General features: G+C 41.2%; 1 protein-coding gene across 1 annotated transcript in view; it reads right to left on the bottom strand.

Moving 5' to 3' along the window:
• LOC138298467 (low-density lipoprotein receptor-related protein 2-like) overlaps window positions 1-21,487 on the bottom strand; it is a 1,267,625-nt gene that overhangs the window by 416,942 nt on the left and 829,196 nt on the right. Inside the window, exon 27 of the mRNA XM_069236878.1 lies at window positions 2,573-2,773. Coding sequence (XP_069092979.1) covers window positions 2,573-2,773 — 201 coding nt within the window. The remainder of the gene's footprint in view (window positions 1-2,572; window positions 2,774-21,487) is intronic.

The following is a 21,487-nucleotide window of genomic DNA, read 5'->3' as shown; positions in this document are numbered from 1 at the left end:
CATTGCAGAGCAGCGGCCTTTTAAAGAGGTGAGGTAGGGTCTGAGGAAAAGCATGGGTCTTTACCTTTTACCCAATAACCAAAAGATGCAGAAGAATCTACATTCTTTTTATTTGTCAAAGATATCTTGTCAGATCAAGATGCACCAAGGACACATGAGTCTTTTAATACTAAGTCACGAAGATCACTTGTCATGCAAGCCCCAAAATGGATGCCTGTTCAGGCATAACAAAGCAGTAAAGGTATATCTAAGGAACTTGGAAGCCAAAATTTAGCCACGGTCTATCAACATGATCTGAAAGACTACAAAGGCTGCAAGACGAGTGAACAAGGAAGATTCAAACCCTTCGCCCCACGAAAAACCTCAAGTTCACAACTTAAGCTGAAGACTCCCTAACACAAACTGTGCTATGCAATAAGAAGGTGGCCTTTTTATGTGGCAACAGACTTAGGCCTTTTTGCATCAATGGCTATCTTGTGGACCACATAATAAGTTGAAGGCAGCAAACTAAAGTAGTATATAGTAGTAACTTATTCAGTCAGTCTTATATTTTATTAACTCACAAAGTAACACTTCCTTTATCACCATGGAGGAACAGCAAAGCATGCAATATTGCAGGCTCTAGAATTTTTACCACCAGTAGTGTTTACTATCACAATGGGGAAAGCATCTAATTATGCGCCTCTGTCCATTATCACCAAATATACATATCACTACATAGAGCTTGGGAAACCTAGTGCAAGGTCATTGAAAGTTAGCCTCTTGAAACTGCAGACAAATAATCTAGACAGTCACTTCCTCTTGAGGCAGGGTAGATAAGTAGGAGTATTGCCACTGCCCAAAGAAGGGACTATAAAAGCACATGCAACAAAGCTAGAGAGGGGAAGAGATGATAGTTATAGCTCTTCTGAAGAAAAAGGATTGCTCCACTAATATCAACTATTTTAACAGACAGTGCCCAAAATATTACTGAGCCCAAATTGCTATCAACTATATTTCACTAAACAAAGCTAGTTTTGAATGATGGAATGCAAAATATTTATATTAAAGCATTCTTACCTTTTCATTGAAACACTCAAGCAAGGCTTGGACTTACCCTCGCATGTCTTGCAAAAATGTATACCACTTGGCAATACTCCCGGAAGAGCCACCCAATTTCTCAATGGCTTTGGTAGAGTTTTTTCCACTCTGAATGTGTTTCTCACGCAGCTGCAGATATGCTTTACAAGTGCCTTCCATTGAGTTTAACCTGTCTTACAGTTGTTAGGTGGATGTCCAGCATAAACTCTTACTTCTTACCAAAAATCACTTTTTTTCCCCCCACAATAAGCATTTAATTACAGAATGCCCTTAAACTTTACAGTGAACCAGGGAGGGGGAGGCAAATATAAATCTACACTGAAGAAAAATTTAAATAAGCTCTTTCAGAATATTCTAGAATACAAGAGCAGGGGTTTGACAGTGAAGAAGCTTCACTTTGGAACTCCTCAAGATCAGACCATGAAGGAGAACAGTTGATTTATATGCAGAGGCTGCGGTGAAGCAAATTACCTGGTTTATACCTCATTGTGAAGCATGAAAGCCATGAATGCTGTGATGGCACAAATGAAGGTAGCAAGGGTAAATGGCTTCAAGGATGAATAAGTGAGGGATCTCGTAGTGAGGATTCCACATCTGCCAACACTATGAGCAATTGGTGAATGGACGAAGTTGGCATGCAAGGCTCTTGGCACAGCTGCACCTCTTGTCTGAAGCTAGAGACTACAGGATGAGAAACCTGGAGTAATTACTAGTCAACATCTGACCTAGCACATTCCCAGATATCCTGAGCCAACTCTACTCTCCATCATACACTGAGAAGGCTCCACTCAAAATGATCAATTTACTGTAAACGGTAAACCTTGATGACAGACTAGCGCAAAGCATATGTAAAGCATAGCTTGTCTGACTGACACATCAAGCATTTTCGTGTCTTGCAATACTTTGGTGCTAACTTAAAATGCCTTTTTTAGTTCCCTGGAAGTCAATCAACATCTTGAATGTGCCAGGGCTCAAGATGGCAGACCTCTGGCACAGACTGTCATTTACTATGATGAAGTTTTTCTGGTACACTTTGAATGTTTAGTGACTAGCAAATAAACAGAGGTGGGTATTATGTCTTGAAGGTGTGTACTGCTGCAATGCCTTATGGAATGGGGTTTTTGATGGCCATTTTGAGTGTGACTGGTGATCAGCCACTGCTACTCCTGTGGTATTACATGCTCCACAAGTATGCTTTAGTACTGGCTAAACAATTTTCACCCAGAGACTGGCATGATATGCTGCAGTGGAAAGTAATGCTCCTGGATATTCTGATGAGTTGCAATGTATCATTAGTCCCTTTTAAAATCTGCAATATTTGCCCTCAGTTTTGCTGGAGGTGGAGGAGCAGGCAAGAAAGGTCAATCAATGCCAAATTGCCCAGAAGGGAGTCACACTTGAGATTGATGTAGTCCTTCATGAAGGGGGTACTTTTAAATTGTATTTCATCCCAACATGTTAAAAGAAATGAAAAACAGCACTGGAATCATACTTGCGTAATAACATTGGCAAAAGCCACCAACAGGAAAGTCGAATCCTTGAAGGCAATGCAGTTTTTTCCATCACTGGCAAGCACCATTCCTGTAAAACACCAACAGCTCCCTTTCAAACCAGGGCCCACGAGACACAGATGCGAGCAGCCCAAATTCAGACAAGGATTGGAGGCTCTTGGTTGTAGTACTTCGTGCATCACCTTTAACAACAACAAAAACAAACAGAAAATAGCTAGCATCAGCATATAAATGCAGTATACTCACTGATTTTCAATCCATAAATAAATGTTACAGAGAGAGAGTTTGGGATTGGGAAAAATAATTGATAAATGTTCATATTTTATTTCGGTACTTTATTGACCACAACTAGCTAGAGACTAATGCAGAGTGTTGTGTTAAAAAAAAAAAAAAAACGGTGATGTGGTGGTGGCAGGGCATTGGGGCAATCCACCCTCCTTTTGGGTGGGCAGTGAGGGGAGGATGGTGGAACCAGAGGAAACATGCCCAAAGTCTTGACTGCTGATTGATTCATTGTTTGATGACTGACTGGTTGCAGCGGCTAGGTTTGCGGGAGGGGAGAGGTGGTGGTTTACTATGCCTAAATATTAAGGAGAAATTGAAATCTCATCTGTTGAAATAAGGTAAGGATGGCACTAAGCCATTCGTTTGGAACCAGTGCTAGAAAGTAGGGGGGGGGATCACACCGCTTCTAGAAGCTATTTTTATGGGATGGATCTGGCCGACAAAGGGAAACATCCTGAATTTGTAATTTCACTGACACATTAAGCAGTGCCTGCACGTTGTCTTCATACCTTTGGGGGAGCAACGTGCAGGACAAGCAGACTTTCCATCTTAGATTCTAGCTGGGTTCAAAACAAAGGCCTGGTGTGAAGGGCTATCAGTGTATCATCTTGGCTGGGAGAGTTCTGGAGCACAACACCTAGCCGCCAATGCAATGAAATGAAACATAGGCACACAGATTGTTACCACTTTGGAGGCAGGTCATTAATGTTGTTTAACTCCATATATAAGGAACTAGGGCGAAACCAAACCCAACCCTTCGGGGGAGGGGTGCTTGAAGCTAGTACTTCAAGCCACAGTGGAGGAGCTGCCACTTCACACGATGCGGACAGAGATATCCTCAGAGCTAGTATCAGAGAACATATTGCAAATATGCCTGACTTAAATGCGTCAATGCATGCAAACAGCATTTATTCATATCTGTATTTTCATGCTTCAGCAAATTAATGCCAGATCTATTGGCTTTGCCAATAGTTTCCAACCAGACACTAAGCAATGCGGAGCTTCAAGAGTTAACGGACCTCCGAGCATTAGATGAGACAGTTGTTTGGTACAGAGAGAGAGAGAGTCTTGTGCCTCAGTGCATGTTTGACACTTAAGAAAGCACTGCAACCTTATTGAAAGGTGCTTTTTCATACTAAAAGCAACATATGACGCATAACAAAACTTTCCATGTAACTAAAGATGTTGAAATCTCCTAATAAACACACAAAAGTGCTCCCAAAGACATCAACAATTATACTTTTAGAAACAGACTTTTAGGAACCGTATTAAAGGTGTGGAATTAGTACAGAGATAAAGGGGCTTCTACAGTAATGTCATAAAATGAGGGGGTTCCCATAGATCCCAAAAAGGAAGAGCTATTTACAGGGTGGAATAAGCAGGATAACTGAACAATGCAAAATATGTATGTGTATATATAGCAGACAAAACTGGGGGGTATCAGAGCATTGAACATTTTGGGGAGTGAGACTGCATATAACAAGTGAGGGTTTAAATCATTGAATTATACAGGTAGACGCAATTACACCATTATAACAGATTAAGTGATTTGATCAGAACTGCACAATTTCCAGTGAAGTGCCATTGTGGATTCAAAAGCAGGTGCTCAGATTGACTTAGTCTCTACACCATAACTACTTCCTTAGTTGATATAAACAAAAAACAAAAAATCACAAATGTTAAACGTTGAAGATGCTCCAAAAGTTCACTTTAACCAATTCTCATTAACACTTACACTCTTTTTAGATATTTTCCCACAGGTATTATGCTGTGTTCCCCATGCAGTTTAACTGAGTAGATGGAATGCCAAATATTGTGGTATCGAGTTATGCAGGGGTTGCATCTGGATTACATTATCTCTTGTTTAGGGTTCATGTTGTCTGTGCATGTGCACTATGGGTTAAAGTGTAACATGATAGTTAACTAATATTTCCATATTTAACAGTGATGTAATGGTTTATTCATAGTGCTACAACTCCATTGTACCTATCAGGGTGGGAGAGAAATCATGTTCTAGAAAACGAGTGGTATTTTCTATCATTTAAAATCGTATACAAAGAGTCGATTGTTTTTTACCCACTTTTTTGGCCCTGCAATCCTTTTGTGAAATGGCTATGCAACGCTTTGACATGAACACCCCAAGATTGCAAATTACAACCATAAAGCCAGCTACTATTCTGAGCTGCAGTTTGTATATTTTTCAAAAATACAAACATGCCTACGCCAAACCTGTACTCAGTCCCATTTTCTTTTTCTCTGAACGAAAGAGGGTTAGCTAACGATGCCAAAATGGTAATTTGCGCACATGCTGCTCCAGAAATTCATTATGGTAAGTCATTTTGTCAACCATGTTTATGAAGGAGCTGAAGCTGTGGAAAATTAGAATACATCTTTTTATGGTGAGCATAAACAGCACAAGACTCTGCTGCAGGATTAGATTGAGAAATATGAGAATAGTCAGGAGACCTCGGCATAGACCCATGTATGTGGGAAGATGTAAGCATGCCGATAGACCTGCTGCGCCCCCAACACTGGGATGCGTGTAGCTACAGCTGGTGGACAAAACCTGCACCACCATCTAGTGAGGAGCTTATGTTCCTCCACCTGAACATATGCCGGATGACCCCTTGCAGGAAGATGGAAGGAATAGCTAGCGATCTTGGGGAGTTTTTACACATTTCACCTTTTGTCTTTTGATGGAACTAAGAGTGGAGCTTGAGGTTGCTGAAGGAAATCCCTCCTCCTGTACCTTTGAAGTTGAGTTGTTCTCACAGGCTTTATGCTTCACTCATCCATTCAATTCAATTCAATTTGGGGTTTTGCCTGATACAACCAAGTCTGGAGAGGTGATAGCTGAAGGACTGACTACTGGCTCAGCAGTGGATGTAAGCATTGTGCATGATGGCATGAAGAACCAGGACACTGTCATGAGGTATATTGGTTGACAGTAACAGCATCTTAAGTAAGAGTGCGACTACACACACACTGTCAGAATGCCACTGAAATGAGTGGAAGCAGCACTCCCACTTTGACCAATGTACCAAAGAGTAGAAAGCAAAAGACAAGGAACTAATATGAATAAATGGGGGGTCCATGCTGGGGTCACTAGTATTTAGGCAGACACTAGCAGGAGGAGGGAGGTGGTGCCCAATGGCAGTTTATCATTGTGTGTGAAAATTAAAACTTTTGCAGAAGCTGAAGAGCAAGCATCGAACTCTGAAAAACAACAGTCAGGTGAATTCTAGATTTGGCTCCAAATATTACCCCACGAGGGGCTAGGCACAATTTGGGAGTGCATTTGGGTAGACAGAGTCCATCCCACTATTTTCATAGGGTGGATGTTGTCCACATTGCAAAGAAGCTGGGCCCCACTAAAATATGCTGAACTGGTCCTGTTGTAATTTTCAGACACCAGGACACATTCAATAGTTCATGTTTATATATGGTGCTTTAAGAGTCCTCATCCAAACAATCTTCATAAATAGAATCAGATTATAATTTATTCTTATTGAAAATATGGTTTCCAAAGATTGCTCACATTCCCGTCAACACGTGTTTCGTCTGGGGAATACCCCTTGACTTCATCAGGACTTCCTACAACAAACAGTTTCATTGTATATATGGTTAACATAGGGCATTGTATTACTATACCAATCCCTCACCATCCAAAGTGACAAGCATGAATCATGCTTCACTGTGAAAACCGTGATTTGTCAGTATACAGCAGTGTATCCACATAATGTAGTCCAAAGTGCCAATAACTTCTATGTATACATATAATAGTTTGTTTACATACATATCCCAATACCATAATATAATTTAGTATCCCGTTCCTAGTGACCTGACCTATTGTAAACTGTATCCTTGCAAAAGTGGAGAGCATGCTTGAAGGTATAGTGATGTAATAAGTGTGCTCTTACATCTTCAAAAACACAAATACAAAAGCAAACTTATACCTTCTCAGTAATCCATGCAAAATATAATCACTGTGCTGCCACATATAGTCCTTGATACTGAAATGCATGTGTATTCCTTGGTTAGTATCTTCTCATATATCAAATTAAGTCCTATATGCTCTACAGGGCAGTGTTATAATCATGTCGCTTACCTGACTACTTGTGCTTACCCTGAGGAATCTTGTATTTGGATGCCTTAAGCAATGAAGTAGCGTATCCTAAAAATATTACCGCAAATTAGTAGTCTCCTAATATATTTGGAAGTACAAAGGTCAAATTTCCCTCCCACGAACTCTTACCTTACTCTTTTCTCTCTGTGTACATTCCGCGAGTATGTCGGATTAGCAGCAAGGAGGAACGTAGTTTCCTCGGTGGCGTTTTAAAGCCCGCCCTCACCGTACATAGATATAAAGGAAGGACTAGTCTTCGTATCGCCCGTAAACAAAGAAGTCGGACTCGTCTTCGGATTGCATTATTCTTCACATCAATAACTTAAGTTCTTTATCGCTATCCCTCACCACGCACCGCCATAAACACAGTTCTTTGGATGGTATAAGTCATTATTTGTTAATCTTCACCACACATCGCCCCAAATAAACGGGTACTTTGTATGTAATATATCAACCATATAAGTGAATTACTACATGGTATTCCGGCCCATACATCCCGGATCATGGCATGGAAGATACTCTTATTTTAATATCACGCTGCGCTACATATACTCCGCTACCTAAGGCTATCCTTTGTACAGTCTCATCAACAGAACGAATAAGCCCCTTAAAGTGAGAATATTGGAGCACTGGAGAGCAATAAGACAAGAAGATGAACATTATCCCATAGCCTCCCATATGAGAATATGCGAGATACAGGGAGCCTATAAAGACTACGTTTTTTGGATTTGAGCATTGTGAACAAAACCCACGAGGTGGTAATAGGGAATTAGCCTTAAGAAAGAAAGAATCAGTTTGGATTATGCGTTTAGGGCCAGTAGAGCTAGGTTTGAATTCAGATCATGAAATGGAGTATTTTCTTGGTGATAGATAAGGAGTGGTTAACCAACTGGATCGTGGGACTTTGAGCTACTCTTATCACAACATTAATTGGATATAATAGTACTCAACTTATGAAAAGCATAATATTGTGGTAAAAATATGTATGTGGTAGAGAGATTTCAGACATAAGATATGCAGAGTGGATATTGATAGTTGTATGGTTTAGTATTATAGAATATGGATAAGACACATTGATAGTAATATAGTGGTTAATAATTTGCAAATGTGTACAATGAAAAATATTCATGATTTAGGGTAAATGTAGATATGAGGAATAAGACAAATATTGAGGTGCCTTTAATGAGGCTTATTTGTTCTGTTGATGAGACAGTACAAAGGATAGCCTTAGGTAGCGGAGTATATGTAGCGCAGCGTGATATTAAAATACAAGTCTATCTTCCATGCCATGATCCGGGATGTATGGGCCGGAATACGATGTAGTAATATACTTATATGGTTGATATATTACATACAAAGTACCCGTTTATTTGGGGCGATGTGTGGTGAAGATGAACAAATAATGACTTATACAATCCAAAGAACTGTGTGTTTATTTATGGCGTTGCGTGGTGAGGGATAGCGATAAAGAACTTAAGTTATCTATGTGAAGTATAATGCGATCCGAAGAAGAGTCCATCTTCTTTGTTTATGGGCGATACGAAGTCTAGTCCTTCCTTTATATCTATGTACGGTGAGGGCAGGCTTTAAAACGCCACCGAGGAAACTACGTTCCTCCTTGCTGCTAATCCGACGTACTCGCGGAATGTACACAGAGAGAAAAGAGTAAGGTAAGAGTTCGGGGGAGGGAAATTTGACCTTTGTACTTCCAAATATATTAGGAGACTACTAATTTGCGGTAATATTTTAAGGATACGCTGCTTCATTGCTTAAGGCATCCAAATACAAGATTCCTCAAGGTAAGCACAAGTAGTCAGGTAAGCAACATGATTATAACACTGCCCTGTAGAGCATATAGGACTTAATTTGATATATGAGAAGATACTAACCAAGGAATAAACATGCATTTCAGTATCAAGGACTATATGTGGCAGCACAGTGAATATTTTGCAAGGATTACTGAGAAGGTATAAGTTTGCTTTTGTATTTGTGTATTTGAAGATGTAAGAGCACACTTATTACATCACTATACCTTCAAGCATGCTCTCCACTTTTGCAAGGATACAGTTTACAATAGGCCAGGTCACTAGGAACGGGATACTAAATAATTATATTATGGTATTAGAATATGTATGTAAATGAAATATTATATGTATAGAAGTTATTGGCACTTTGGACTACATTATGTGGATACACTGCTGTATACTGACAAATAATCATGGTTTTCACAGTGAAGCATGTATTAAGCTTGTCACTTTGGATGGTGAGGGATTGGTATAGTAATACAATGCTCTATGTTAACCATATATACAATGAAACTTTGTTGTAGGAAGTCCTGATGAAGTCAAGGGGTATTCCCCAGACGAAACACGTGTTGACGGGAATGTGAGCAATCTTTGGAAACCATATTTTCAAGAAGAATAAATTATAATCTGATTCAATTTATGAAGATTGTTTGGATGAGAACTCTTAAAGCAACATATATAAACATGAACTATTTAAGTCGACAAATTTGTAACGTGTGCCGCTGCAATTTTATAATATTGGGTAACAGGAGAAGTTATCAATTGGGGCTGATTTTGGGGGTGAAGTCCCAGCAAGTGGCACCGCCTGGATAAATTTAACAGATAATTGAGGGAGAGCACCGGGTACTCGTATTGATATCACCCCTTTAAGTTGTTACCAGGACACATTCAGCAGCATCAGTACAGTCTGCGGCAAGGGAACGCGTTATTTTAAATTGCAGTTGGGCCCAACAAAGGCCAAATTTAAGGGGCTATCAGGCCTCCTTGTGTTTAAGTATCCTGGTGGGGAGATACCTGGAGCCTAAAATCTAAGTGTAAATGCATTGGAAAGGAAACAAAGGCACACAGCTTATCACTTCACAGGTGTTTAAGAGGCGTGGGGTTGACTTTGAACAGTCCCTGTATATAGGAGGTATGCATGCATTGTAAGATGTCAAGTGTGCTGGCCTGTCCCAGCATTTACACAAATATTTTAAATCCACTATTTTGTTTAATTTCTTTTACAGCGCTACTCATCCCAAAGCAGGGTGTCGGAGCACTGTGCACCAAGTACATAATACAGTGAAAATAAATCATGCAAGTGTGTAAATCAGTGTACAGGATGTGTTCCATACAGTTTACATGGTGTAGGAGTCACATGTCCTTCAAAGCTTACTGTGCTATATTACAAGAATTCCAATTTATGAATTGCAAGTAACAAAAAGATCTGTTAAAAGCAGAAATCCACTTACCTATTAATGTAAAATAAAAATCTACCATTTGCATGGTACACTATGTACTTTACAGGAGACACATTAACTCTTACTTTGATTCAAAACTGAACCTAGACAAAGCACAGATCTCTCCAGCAAATGGGATAAGCTCCAGTGTTAGCTTACCAATATTATTCCCTGGGGTTTATCGGGCACAAAGTAGAGGTGAATGAGCTCAAACATTAACAGCGAGAGCAAAGCCTAAAGTCTGGCTTGTAGAGCCCATGCACAAGCAGAGCCCTGAAAATATTTACTATGTAAATCACTCAAACATATCTTTAAAAATGATACCATCTCTTCAAAATTAATAAACTTTTTAACATGTGGAACAGACATTATTATGGCACACTATGGTGTTGCACTAGAACATGGGTACTCACAAACATTTTCTCGGGGGCCACAAAGAACTCTGTGGCTTGCCCGAGGGCCGCACCTAAACCAGCAGGGAAGGGTTTGGGTGATGAAAGGTGGGAGTGGGGGGGGGGATGCGAAGCAGAGGCGGACAAAAAACTAAGCCTTTGCGTGACTTCTGTCTGCCACCAATGCTCTATTCTCCGCACCAAGTATTAAAGTGAAAGCAAAAACTTCTCATGTGATACACAAGAGGAAAGGAGAGACTCATCTGATGGCTGAATTGCAAAATGTGAAACCAGAAAACCTGGTATCTGTCCTGGCTTCCCACTTGACCAAATCGTGTGATCCTAGGCAATTGATTAATTTCACTTTGCCTAATTTTTCTTCATTATCACATACGTTTCCTTGAAATACACGAGTTCAGGATGTTTGCTGTACATTACCTTTTCTTGGGGTTTATTTAATAAACTATAATGTTGTTCCAGTTACATAACAACCAGGACTAAGCACAAGGTGCACCTGACAAATTACTCTTCTTTTAATAATGCCATTGATTGCCAAATGTGGGCAGCATGATTGTTTCCAAGATCATGTTTGAAAAATATCACTGCTAATAAATGTCTCAATGCAGTGACAACCTGATGTACTAAGGAAAAACGCTCATGCATGTTAATAAAGCACACTTTTTTGAAGTTTGCAGAGAAGTTTATCATGTCTCTACATGTTTAGTGCAAGATGTCTTTAAAACTAAAGGTGTTCCCAAAGATAAGTTGGCTAGGACACCATCTTTGCTTCTTTCCTATTACTTTAGTTAACATGTAAATAAATTATGTGCATTTTACGGTTTTCTGAATGTTCCTTCATTGTCATGTGCACAGTAGCCCAGTGCTGCCATTAACCAGGGTTTCACAATTAGAGGTCAAGAGGGCTGCATGCGGCCCCCGGGCCGTACTTTGAGTATCCCTGCACTAGAAGCACTTACTAAAAGTTAATGTAAACCGTGTACGTGGCCCCATTATAGAGCAACACTATAGTCTAAAATCAAACAGCATTTAAAAAAAAAATTTTTTTTACAACTGGGAATCTGAAGCCCCATATGTAAAAGAGCTTTCAGGGCCGAGAAGGAAAAAAGGGTATTGGTGAAATAAAAAATTGCCTAAGATCACACAATTTAAACGAGGAAGCCATGTTTTATCCAGGTTTTCTGGTTTGACTTTGTACAGACCAGCCAGTAGATGGGTATATATTTGCTTTCTTTATCTTCACATAGTTTTTACCTCTTTGCACATTTTTCTTTACTTTTTATATAGAACCAACTCAACCCCATGGTATTGAAGCACTTTATGTGAAGACCAATTACATCACATAAGGTCCTATTAGTTATTTATAGGGAAGTAACAATTAAGTGAGTCACCTAGACACACTGGAAATAGTCACGCCAAGACTCAAACCTGGTTTCTCACTCCAAAGTCAGTGGCTCTTCCGGCAATGCAAAATCCTGGGTGGAGTGAAGGTGGCAAGCAGAAGCCACATGGAAGTTCAGCTCGTTATGGGCTTGAGGTTTCAACAGGACTTTGAGCTGAGCTACTGCCAAACTTCGGGCTCGAGCCTGGCTCAAGCTGGGCTCGATCTTTTAGTGGCTTGCCCACCTCTAACACAAAGATCTCTGCAGCAGTTGCCTTAACCAGAAAGGATAATGCAGACTTTGCAACCAATTAATCAGAACAGGTTTACTGCCACATTTCTCTTTGTAGGAAATTTCTTTGTGGCAGAGTTAAAATATATATATATATATATATATATATATTGTTGAGGGCCTAACCTACTAGTTGGCCGGTGAGGCTTCCCTGGTATGAGGGAGTAGCTGAGTTCATCTTGCCAAGTAGTAAGTAGAGACCCTAGTGTAAATCTGGAGAGACCAAATCAAATTTTCAAAGGGATGGTGCTTGCTTGATGGGCCAGTCACCATGATTTTGAAAAATTTCAGTCAGGAAAGTTTAGGTCTAGCATTGTGGATGTTCAATGTACATGAAATAAATATTCTGAGGTGTGTTAATATCAATACATGATACGTCTGTGTTTTGGAAAATGAATACAGGCTGAGAATGATTAATTCTCCTAAGCAAGCTTGGTAGTCTCAAGCTACTTCATTGGTTTTCTGCAGGGTTCGGGAACGGGGCTGATTTACTGTGTTTACACAAATCACCACTCAACCTCAGTGGGTCTCTCACTTATGTAAAATATGAACTCTTGTATCTAGCATCAAGCTTAAGCTTAAAAAAATCCCCTTTTCAGACAGACATTCAAAAGACGTGAGACATATGGACTGTGTCCAAGCTGAAGGTGCACTAGTGCACAGGACTGCAGTTGCCAGTTTAAAGTTGGCCCAGGGAATAGGAGACACTGTTGGAACCTGAGTATGCACAGCAAAGATGAATTCGAACTCAGCCTTTGAAATGTGGGTGTCTATTTTGTAACTGGATACCCTTCTTCTCCATGCTTCCAACTACCAACTCCTGCTTGCAGAGATAAGGCCCAAATGGTAAACCACACAAGGGCAGACTGATTTGCTGTGCACCATGCTGCTGTGGCAGAAAGCTGTGTTGGACGCACTGTCAGGTGCTGTTAATGCACAGGGCCATGCTGCTCCACTCTGCCAGTCTTCTAAATGTTTACTAAGGATAATAGCGTTCTGTGAGATGGACTGTGAGAGGTCAGCAACCCTTTACAAGGAGCAGTGAAATATATTTCACCCCACATACCTCCCTACCGTGGTGCACATGTCCCACCCTACCCAAACTGAGCTACATAAATTAGTGGAGCACAGTGATGGGCTGCTCATCTCTGCTGCTGGTTTACAGACCGTTAAAGAAACTGTGTGTGGGCTGACAGTCAGCAAGAAAAAGTTTACTTAGGTGCTGCCTGATGGAACATTTTTAGAAAATCCATGCCCAAACTACCAACTGCTGGTTCCACCCACCATCAACCTCTGAAACAAATTAATTGCCCAGACCCCCATTTAGCAATATCACTATGCACGTTCCTACCTTTTAGCCAGAATTGGGAATTTTTAGAAGCAAAACTACAAGTGCTTCCCTAGAGAAAGCAAGATGATGTTGGTAAAAATTCTGGACTGCCTTATGGAACTGAATTTTGGGGGTTTACATAGCATTTGCTACCACTTATGAGTAATACGCACTATCTAACTGCAGTTACATACCATGTAATCAGGGCACCTGGAATTATGAGATTATGCAGCTGCTGCATGTTTTGCATAATTATGAATCTCTAGTATTTGCCACATAATTAATCATTTGCTACATATTATGCAGAGTTTACCCAAAACAAATTTTGATTCTAGCTAACAGTTCAAAAGTTATTTAAACACAGCAACATCTTTTTCTGTGTAGTGGGAGGCCCTTTGTAAAGGTAGACTGGTTACTGTTCTGTTGCTTATAGCTTTGAGTGTTAAACTGGTAGTAATGAGGTGCAACTTATGCCCAGACAGTGTTAATAACCATATAAATGACAAAATAGGGAATACTATATAACAAGTGCGCTACACAAATTGCATTTTCTTGCCACATAATTTGATCAATTCTGCTTCATAATTTGGCCCTCTCCTGACAGATAATAACAGTGGCCGTAATGTAATTTGTCATTTGTGCCTTCATTTTTTGAAGGTCTGAGGTTAACAGGTAGGTTGTGAACAGGACAGAGATCCTTTTAAGGGCCGGTGGTGACTTTGTCATTGAAGTGTTAATGAGCAATCTTTGTCTTTCGTTCAAAGAATTTGGAATGCTAAAGTACAGGGCCCTGCCCAGACAGAAAACTCACCATGGGGTCAATGAACAAGTATATTTTAAGTCGTTGGTTACCTCGACCCCTCCCTCGAAGATACTTTTCAGCAGCGCGAAAAGCAGAACGTGTCATTTAAAAAAAAAAAAAAAAAAAGAGAAGGTTCAACTCCATGCCCTGCCCGGCTTTCCTTCAGACAAGCACCCATGAAGCTCAAGCCTGGGCTATGGCACACAACAGGGAGTGGGGGGGCTAAAGGCCTTTTAGCCCAATGGGCGCTGCAGGCCTGGTAAGGAAAGTGCTTGCACTGTAAGAATGCATGAATTATCCGTCTATGAGTAATTAGACAAATATTGCTATAAATGGCACTTTGTTTAATGTAATTCTTTTATAGAGCTACTCATCCCAGTGTAGGGTGCCAGTGTGCTTTTCATTACATACAGAGCTACAATAAATCATGGGTGCAAATAAATGTACAAGAAAGGTCATATAAGCTAATGAGGATTAAAATGCGTAGGAATCAGATATGATCTATGTTAGAAATGGGATCTCTAGTTGGCAGTCGGTTTGCACCCTGTCCAAGTAAGGGCCCTCACTAGTCAGGATAAGGGAGATACCCATCTCAGATAACCCCTGCTCACCCCCTTGGTAGCTTGGCACGAGCAGTCAGGCTCATCTCAGAAGCAATGTGTAAAGCATTTGCACATAACAGTAACCGTGAAAACATTACAAAAGGACACTACACCATTATTAGAAAAGTTGCCAGTATTTTTCAATATAAAACAAGACCAAAACGAGAAACATCCAACATACAGTACTAAAGATATGAATTTTGCAAGAATTACTTAAAAATACAGTTCCTTTAAGTCAATAGCTCCACCTGGGGCTATCACGGTGTCGTGATCAACAAAACCAGCAGTTCAGGTCAGCCAGAGCATCGCGGGCCAGCTACGGTGTTGTGAAGACCTGCAAACAGTACCTTGTAAATGCAGGGTGTTGTGATTCTCGCGATGATGTACAGAAAGCAGCGTTGCTGGCGTCAGTTCTGGAGATTGGTGAGGGGGTTGTCGAGACCTTGAAGTCACATACGTTGTGGATCAAACTCCGGGCTGATTAAGTCAGGAGCGCTGGTGTGGCCGGCGTCGGGGCTGCAGTGCGAAGCAGGACGATGCGATGTGCGGTGCCCACAGGTCACGGTGCAGGCAGCGGCTCGGTGACGGCGTCGGGGAGACCAGGGCTGCGGTGCAATGTGTGGTGTCACCAGGTCATAGTGTAGGCATCGTTGCTGAAGCAATGTCGTCAGTAGGCCCATGTCAGTGATTCGGCACAGGATAGCTTTTGGTGGCATCCACTGGTCGTGGTGAAGGCAGGGATGCCTGGAGACGACACGAGTCGATGGTGCTGGCATCTGTGGACCAGTGCTGCCGTGTGGGACAGTGCTTTGTGTACCTCACAAGCAGTGTCCACATGCCACAGTGCAGGCAGTGGCACCCGTGTCAGCAGGAGCGTCAACGATGCCAAGGCTGAGGTGTGAGCAAGGAGATGCCAGAATGTGGGGCCCACATGTCACAGTGCAAGCAGCAGTTTGGTGGTGGCATCAGATATCAACATTGGCGAGACCAGGGTTGCGGTCGAAGCGGGCAGTGTGGCTCCATGAAGTAGGGCACGGTTGCAGGCCAGAGGTGTCGTTGGCAGGGTCATGGTGGTTTTTCTTCTTGAAGAGCGCAAAACACAGCTCCCAGCGCTGTAGGCAGATGAAACTGAAATCTTTGGTGTCCCTGAGACTTCCAACAGGAGGCAAGCTCTACTCCAAGCCCTTGGAGAACACTCAAGCAGGACACAGAGCAAAGTTTACCCTTTGCTCTCAAGGCAGAAGCAGCAGCTGCAGGCCAACCCAGCAAAGCAACACAGCAAAGGGGCAGTACTCTTCTCTTTGGCAGAGGTTCCTCTTGATCCAGAAAGAGTCTAAAGGTCTCAGGTTTTGGGTCCACTACTTATACCACTTTCTGCCTTTGAAGTAGGAAAACTTCAAAGGAAAGTATGTTACCGACAAGATCCTGCCTTGCCCAGGCCTGGCCCCAGACACACCAGGGGACCAGAGACTGCATTGTGTGAGGGAAGGTACAGCCCTGCCAGATTTAAGTGACCACTCCTCCCTCAACTCTAGCCCACATAGCCCATCAGGATTTGTAGACTACACCCCATCTCCCTTTGTGTCACTGTCTAGAGGGAATTCACAACAGCCCAACAGTCAGTCTGACCCGGACATGGGATACATATACAGGCAGAGGCACAGGATTGTTTAAGCAAGAAAATGCCCGCTTTCTAAGTGTCATTTTCCAGATGTATTTTTAAATTGTGAGTTCAGAGACCCCAAACTCTATATCCTCATCTTCTCTCAAGGGGAAGCTGCACTTTAAGGATAATTAAAGGCCACTCTCACGTTAACCTATGACAGATAGGCCTTGCAACAGTGAAAACTGAATTTGGCAGTGTTTCACTGTTAGGACATGTAAAACACATCAGTACATGTCCCACCTTTAACATACACGGCACCCTGCCCTTGGGGCTTCTTAGAGCCTACTTTAGGGGTGCCTTACATGTAGTAAAAGGGAAGGTTTGGAAGGTCGAATTGGCAGTCTAAAACTACACACAGACACTGCAGTGGCAGGTCTGAGACATGTTCACAGGGCTACTCAAGTGGGTGGCACAACCAGTGCTGCATGCACACAAGTAGCATTTGATTTATAGGCCCTGGGCACCTCTAGTCCAATTTACTAAGGACTTATTTGTAAATCAACCATGGATAAACCAGTTACCAATACAATTTAACATAGGGAGCACTTGCACTTTAGGACTGATCAGCAGTGGTAAAGTGCGCAGAAACAATAAAACAGCAGAAACACATCAGTAAAAAATAGGAGGAAGAAGGCAAAACGTTTGGGGATAATCTTGCAAAAGGGCCATTTCCAACAATCCATACTTGCAAGCATTTGTTAAGAGTGAATGGTCGGAAGAAATACAAAGTCAGGATATAAAACAGAACTCAGAGACTACGTTTGTCAGCACTCACAAGACTATTACTTTCCCCAGGATCCTTTCTTTGCAATCTTAGAAAGACAGATTGATAAAAAAACAATAGGGATCTAAATCCATAACTTATATTTTGGATGCAGCTCTTTGATGCCAATAGATCACTGTGCTCTATTAGAAGGCTTACAACTTATGAACTGGAAGTAGCAACATGATTGCTGCTTCAAAGGCAGTAGCCCACTAACCTCTCCGAATAATTTACCACTATGTTATACAAGTTTTAGGCACATTAACCCTCAGAGCTACTTTAGGAGTCAAAACTGACTGGACAAAACTAGGGGTGGGTGAAAAATTCAGCTCCGGCACAAGAGTTCGAGTGGCAGAGTTTCTTGCACAGCTCACCAACATAAGTTGGTGAGCGTGAGCAAAAATTTGCATCCTTTAGCACGATTTGTAGGTGCTACAATGCCTCCCGGTGAGATTTATCAATACAGCCAGTCGAGACCATTCGTGTTGAGAAAACGGACGCTCAAGCAGAAAATCTAAGCAAGCAGCAAAAAAGCAGCACCCACGGGCGCACCACATGGAGTTGTTCATGCTGATTTTACTGTACAGAACAAGCTCACAGTGCCAGAAATCAGCACGACATGCCCAAATTCCAACCATTGTGGAACTCCGTGGAATCTCGCAAAGTGAAACTCCCCAAGTTCTGCCCAGGCCTAGACAAAACTTAAGTCTCACAGCACTGTGTTGACCAGTAGTGTTATTTTACCGTTCTTACAATCCCTTCAAATTTGCTAGGCACACGGCCTCTGCAGCAGGTGACTTAATGTTAACTGGCTGTGCGCAGCCTTGGGCCCGGCCCACCCATCATTTGCTCCAGACCACAATGGAGATGTGTGAACTGTTTGACTGCCATGTGTCTCATGAATAACAGATTGGTGTACACCAATCACAAGAAGGAATTGTCGGAGTACATTTTTTATTGTGTATCATTGCTGACTGTAATTGATACTGTAAGTGCACTGTTACATTTGTATTTGTTTTTGTATTATTTTTGGTTTGTTTCCTTTGGCACTAAAGGGACTTCAGCTCCCAGAAAACCTTTGGCGGCAGTCATATTGAGCAGGTCACCAGTGTATAAGAAGGGGCCCTGAAAAAAGGAAAAAAGGGGGGGGGGGGAGGGTTGGGAGATTAACTGGTCCAGTGCACGTTCTCCCAATGTATGATATAAAAATAATGAGTGCACAGTTCCAGAAGGTGGAGGGCATTCAAACCTCTCAACACAGGCAGACTCCTTTGGAAGCAATAGCCCTCATGCATCAACATCGGGCTCCGCGTCAAACTGGAATTGCAATGTCTGCTGGGGTCCTACATGTGACCATCTAGCCATATAAGGTTATTTATGTCTTAGTACCAAAAAATCTTAGGTTACTAAGAAACGGCTGGAGAGATGAAAAAATAAAATTGGCCTGGGTACCTCCTCAGTATAAAAATTATTTAATAAATGAGCAAGGACCCGGTCAAGGTTAAAAGCACTGGAAAAGTGAATGGGAATTGATGATCCCACACTTTACATCCTCTAAAAGTCAAACACAGTAACTTTGACCACCACAAAAAGTCAACATGTTTCGCGCCTAAATAACTGTCCAAAAAAAGGATCCACTAGCGCTTCATCAGGACTACAACAATCTTTCTCTAGAACATCAAAAATACAAATACAATATGTTATCATACCTTGAACGAGGTATGATAACGTGGCCATGGAATATATCGCGTTGTTGATTTTTACGGCACGCTAATATCCTGAATGATTTTTGGCATACGTCTCCAGTGAAAGTAATTCTTCTCCTGACAATGGCCGATTACCAGTAGTTTTGTGCTAGAAGACAGACCTGGAGTGAGTAAAAATTCCTTTTACTCTCCTTTTTTGAATGAACATATTGTATTTGTATTTTCGAAGTAATACTATCAGCTGTTAAGGAATTATTGGACCTTCTCCAGGGGGAATACTGATCTAATCATGTATTTAGTGCAATTTATTCGGTTAGTGGCTAAGACAGCATGGCCAGAGAAAAAGCATTCAGCCCTATTTTATTAAGAACTAAAAGAAGAATTAAAAGATGTACTGGCTGAGGAAAGATGGGAAAGATGCCCAAAGAAAGAATGGACAATGTCTCTAGTGTGACAGGAAAGGACACTTCATCAAGGAGTGTCCTGTAAGGTAAATTTCCGACACCATTGTCTTTTAAAAAAAGTCACTGTAGCATAACCCAACCAGTGGAAAACTAAGAAATCCAAGTCAGAAGGAAGGGGATAACTTGGGTTGTCTAGCTGTCCCCTTCACTAGAAATACATGGAGTATACACCACATTTGAGATTGCCATTGACCTTAGAAATACCTAACCATGCACATGAAATTCTAGCACTCAGACTCTGGTGCCACAGGTAGTTTCATTGATTATGCTACTGTGCTGAATCTAAAAATCCCTTACGAGGTAAAAGGCTTGCCTGAGATTGTACAAGTCGTGGATGGTAGCCAACTCTCAGGGGGCCCTGTAACCTTGCAGCCTATTGCTGTTTGTTTCATCATACGGACTATGAAAAGCATTGAGTTGATTTGTTTTAATATAATTCGAGCTCCTCAGTATGGCTTAATTTTGGGAATGCCTTGGTTAAAGCTACATAACCCTCTAATTGACTAGGAATAGAGAACAATTCAATTCTTATTGCCTACATAACTGTCACATACAAAACAAAAACTGGTTCAGCACATTTCAACAGCTGCTGAAAGAGACATTTCACTACCTGATCAATATATTCAGTTTTCTGACGTTTTTAGTGAACAACGAGCAGTGGTGTTGCCCCCACACAGATCATAATTGCCTCACGGCATTGATTCAAAGGGTGTGCTGCCTGGCCCAAAGTAGGGATTCTTCCCTGAGACATTTAGTCTTTATAGAAATCTTTAGCAGTTTAAGAGAAAAATCTAAGCTTTTTTTCCAGAAGTTATAATCTTGCAGTGCAACTTCTTTACCTTGACCCTGATTCTATCACTACCACCGATTGTTCTTAAAAAAAAAAAAAAGAAAAAAACCCCTAAAAGAGCAGACATGGTCTAAAAGGTTTTCTACAGATCCAGAGTCCAGTTTCTTAAAGAGGAGACTAATGATACAGACTAAATCTGTAAGGTTTAAACCTTCTCAGCCATGCTTCGCCTGGAATCTCCCACAGGGGGTGAGACTTTTTTTTTATCTTGTTGAGACTAGATAGATTGCCACTACAAGAACTCACCTCCAACTGGGATGAATCGAACATTTGTGATTTAAGCCAAATGGGGGTGCAAAACCTTAAGCATGTTGTGCTTGTCTGCTCCGCTTTCGCATTCTTTAGGACAAATGGTTGAAACCCCTGTTTTGAAATTTTACATTTCCTGTGCTAGAGAGGCCCTGGAAATTTTGTACAACCCGTCAAATTAATTATTTTGTTACAGGGTTTTAAAAAATATTTCAAGCCTTTTTAAAATTTGTATTGAGTTTTGTATTAGTAGTGTACAAGCGAAATGTTTTTATTCTACCTCGGCAGGGTAAAGTTCCCTTATGACCCTTAATGAGCTTTAAGGAGGAGGGGTTATAAAGCATTCTAACGTCATTATTTTGTATGTTTGATGGGCAGAAGATTTGCAGCTTTTATAGCTTTCCTCTTGAATCTATATAGATTCCATGTACAGGCTTTCATCTGTTTTTAAGGTAGCCAAATTTATTACGTATTTGGGAACATATTTAAGTGTGGTTTCTGTCAGGGGACATATTGCTTGCATGATATGATGCGCCCTAGTAGGAAAAGCGGAGAGTGACTGGGGTTTAGTTCAAGGTTTTTTTGTACAGAAGTTAATCTCATTAATCGGATGCACTTTATTCACTTTTTGTACTGTATGTGAAGGACTATGGACTTCTAACCCGCGGGGGGAATATTGAATGGAATCTATTTTTTTGTTAGAAAAAGTTGTGTTTCATACTAGTT

The sequence above is a fragment of the Pleurodeles waltl genome, chromosome 1_2 (assembly GCF_031143425.1).
Source record: "Pleurodeles waltl isolate 20211129_DDA chromosome 1_2, aPleWal1.hap1.20221129, whole genome shotgun sequence".
NCBI lineage: Eukaryota > Metazoa > Chordata > Amphibia > Caudata > Salamandridae > Pleurodeles > Pleurodeles waltl.
This window is presented reverse-complemented; position numbering and strand designations above follow the sequence as displayed.